This window comes from Chenopodium quinoa, unplaced genomic scaffold (genome assembly GCF_001683475.1).
Source record: "Chenopodium quinoa cultivar QQ74 unplaced genomic scaffold, ASM168347v1, whole genome shotgun sequence".
NCBI classification, from domain to species: domain Eukaryota; kingdom Viridiplantae; phylum Streptophyta; class Magnoliopsida; order Caryophyllales; family Amaranthaceae; genus Chenopodium; species Chenopodium quinoa.
The window spans coordinates 867,893-870,759 of record NW_018742963.1 but is presented as its reverse complement, the minus strand read 5'-3'; the positions used below and the strand labels follow the sequence as shown (position 1 = coordinate 870,759).

The following is a 2,867-nucleotide window of genomic DNA, read 5'->3' as shown; positions in this document are numbered from 1 at the left end:
AGGACAACACTTGGAGATGACATGGAAGATGAAAGCCATGGAGAGAAGCATTCTGAATCAAGGAAAGGATTTTCAGAAAGCTGTTTTTAGCATGGAAGGGAAGCTGAAAAAGATGGAAGCAGACAACAAGGCAGATCTTGAGAAGATTCTCAAGATGCTTGAAGAATGTTGATCAGTTCCCAATCCCTGTAACTTATCCTCTAGCCTAAATTAATCCCCTGCCCTAGTTTTATGGAACAATGTTATGTTTAATTTGGTACTTTTGAACTTATTTTTGTTTTAGTACTTTCGAACTTGGTCTGTAATATTTTGATAACTCTAGAAGGTTGGTTTTTGCTATGTTTATATATCCTGGAACTTTGTCTATATATGAATGCATTGCTGGTTAAGAAAATACTGGTTAATATGTGTAAATGTGCTGGCTTAAGAGAACTAGCCAGCGTTGCTTTCAGTTTCCCACACTCGATAAATTGCTTGTAGGGCTGTGATTAGATGAATAAAACTTTAAAAAGTTATCTTTTTTATAATGCCAAAAGGGGAAAAACAGGAGCAAACTTGGAGGTGAAATGTTCTAGTTCCAATTAAGTAAGTAACAAAGGTTTCTCTTCTCTAAATTCTTTATGTGCTTTCTGTTTGTTCTGTTTATTCATTTTTTTTCATACTTAAGCTTGAGTGTTTGTTTGTTTCTTAGTTTTTCTATGTTCTTTTTTTTTTAAATGAAAAAATAAAGATTATGAGCCTTTTGTTTTACTTTGTTATCCTTAGAAATTTGCTCAATCTGTCATCATCAAAAAGGGGGAAATTGTTGATTCTTAAGCAAAGCATGAGGGTACGAGAAGGGGAAGCCAAGACCGAGAGCTACTATAAAAACAAACGCTTCAATGAGTGGCTTTTGTCTATGGGTGATGGAAGACTTGAAACAAAATCTGAGGACCACGAAGTTGAAAGGACCTACAAAAGTTGTGATGAAGTATGCTTATCTTCTACTGAATGTGACCAACATTCTTAGAATAACCAACTAAATATCTAAACAGCTTAAAATTACCAAGATTGCCACACCACAAGCTTAAATTGAAGGTAGGAAGCCGATCATGCTACTTCGAAATATAAACCCCCCACAAGGGTTGTGTAACGATTCTAGACTGGTTATAACCCACCTAGGGAAGTTTGTAATTGAAGGAAGGATCATAACAGGGTCGAAACAGGGAAACAAATACCTAATTCCCAGAATTGTGATGGCATCTACGGACCCCAAAATACCTTTCATCTTAAAAAGAAGACAATACCCATTAAAGCCTTGCTATGCCATGACAATAAATAAGAGCCAGGGCCAATCGCTCTCATATATTGGTGTTTACTTGCCAAAGCCCGTGTTTAGTCATGGACAACTCTATGTGGAAGCATCAAGAACAACTTCCCCCAAGGGTCTAAAGTTCTTCATTGATGATTCCTACCAAAAATACAAAAGGCATACAAGAAACATTGTCTACAAGGAAGTATTCTTGTTAGAATATATGCTAATATATTCTATTACTATTGTATATATTTAGTTTGGTAAATGTATATATCTTTTCCTAGTTTGTAGCTAGTTAGTTTCCTAGTTTATCTCTTGTAATTGTGTATTTGTATTAATATTCACGGTTAAGCAATGAGAAAGGCAACCGATTAATCTCTTTCATGGTATCAGATTAGGGTTTCAATCCTTGGTTTCTTTTTCTCCCTGACAATTGGCCCTCATCTTCTTTCTTCTCTTATTCCGCTGCATATTTATCTCCATGGCCGACACACCCAAGTACCAACCATCCTTGGCCATCACAAGCGTGAAGTCTCTAATCCCAATCACGTTGGATGCCGACCATGGTATGTACCACTCTTCGGCTGCACTTTTCAAAGTGCAAGTTAGGGTTCACGATCTTCACAATCACATTATTCCTCTTACGGAGGAGAAGGAGAAGGTAGCATACGAAGCTTCTAAATCGGCTGACCTTGCCACGTGGAAACGATTAGATACGGTTGTCCTACAATGGATATACGGTACTATTTCCACCGACCTTCTCAATGCTATCCTTCTCAAGGATGATACCGCTCAGGCTGCTTGGGCTTGTCTCGAGTCCATGTTTCAAGACAAGAAAGCCTCCCGAGCCTCTCATCTCGAACAAGAGCTTGCTGACCTCGACTTCGAAAATTTCTTTTCCATTGATGGTTATTACAATCACATCAAATCGCTTGCCGATCGTCTTGCCGATGTTGATGCTCCGATTCCCAATAGTCGCCTCATTCTTAAGATGACCGCAGGACTCCTGGAAGCTTATGCAGGGACGGTGGATTTTATTCAGAATCAAGAGCCATTGCCTACTTTTGAGAGCTGTAGATCACGCATAAAACTAGCTGAGCGGACCATCAAGAACCGCCTAGCTAAGGAGGGTGGATCGACCAGCCATTTGCCGACCTCCCTTGTCTCAACATCCGGCAGCCAGCAAAACTCGGAGTCCTCTATTAACTCCTCAGCATCACGGTCTCACACCAAGGGGAATAAACAGAAGGAGGCAAATTCGAAGCCTTCTGGAAAAGGGTGCACTACAAGCGGCCCAACCCAACGACAATCAGGCTAGTCTAATGGCCAGCACTGGCAATTTCAGCAAGGCCAATACACTTGACCCACCTTGCCCTTATCTAGCAGCATCGTGGGCCTCTAGACCTGCTGCTCCTTCATCCAACTCTCGGTCAGCTGGGCCGGGAATCCTGGGCCAACACCCGCAAGCCTACAGTGCTATGAATCCGTCTCCCACGGATATAGAGGCTACCATGCACACTCTTGCAAATTTGGGAAAGCCGGATGGAAATTACTATATGGACACTGGCAGCGG

The 2,867-nt window shown here is 41.0% G+C and overlaps 1 protein-coding gene across 1 annotated transcript; it reads left to right on the top strand.

Annotated features, from left to right (window-relative positions):
• The first annotated feature begins 1,775 nt into the window (after positions 1-1,775).
• Positions 1,776-2,612, top strand: LOC110728870. The gene has a single exon (XM_021908541.1). It carries the CDS (start codon positions 1,776-1,778, stop codon positions 2,610-2,612), a length of 837 nt encoding a protein of 278 aa, XP_021764233.1.
• The last annotated feature ends 255 nt before the right edge of the window (positions 2,613-2,867 follow it).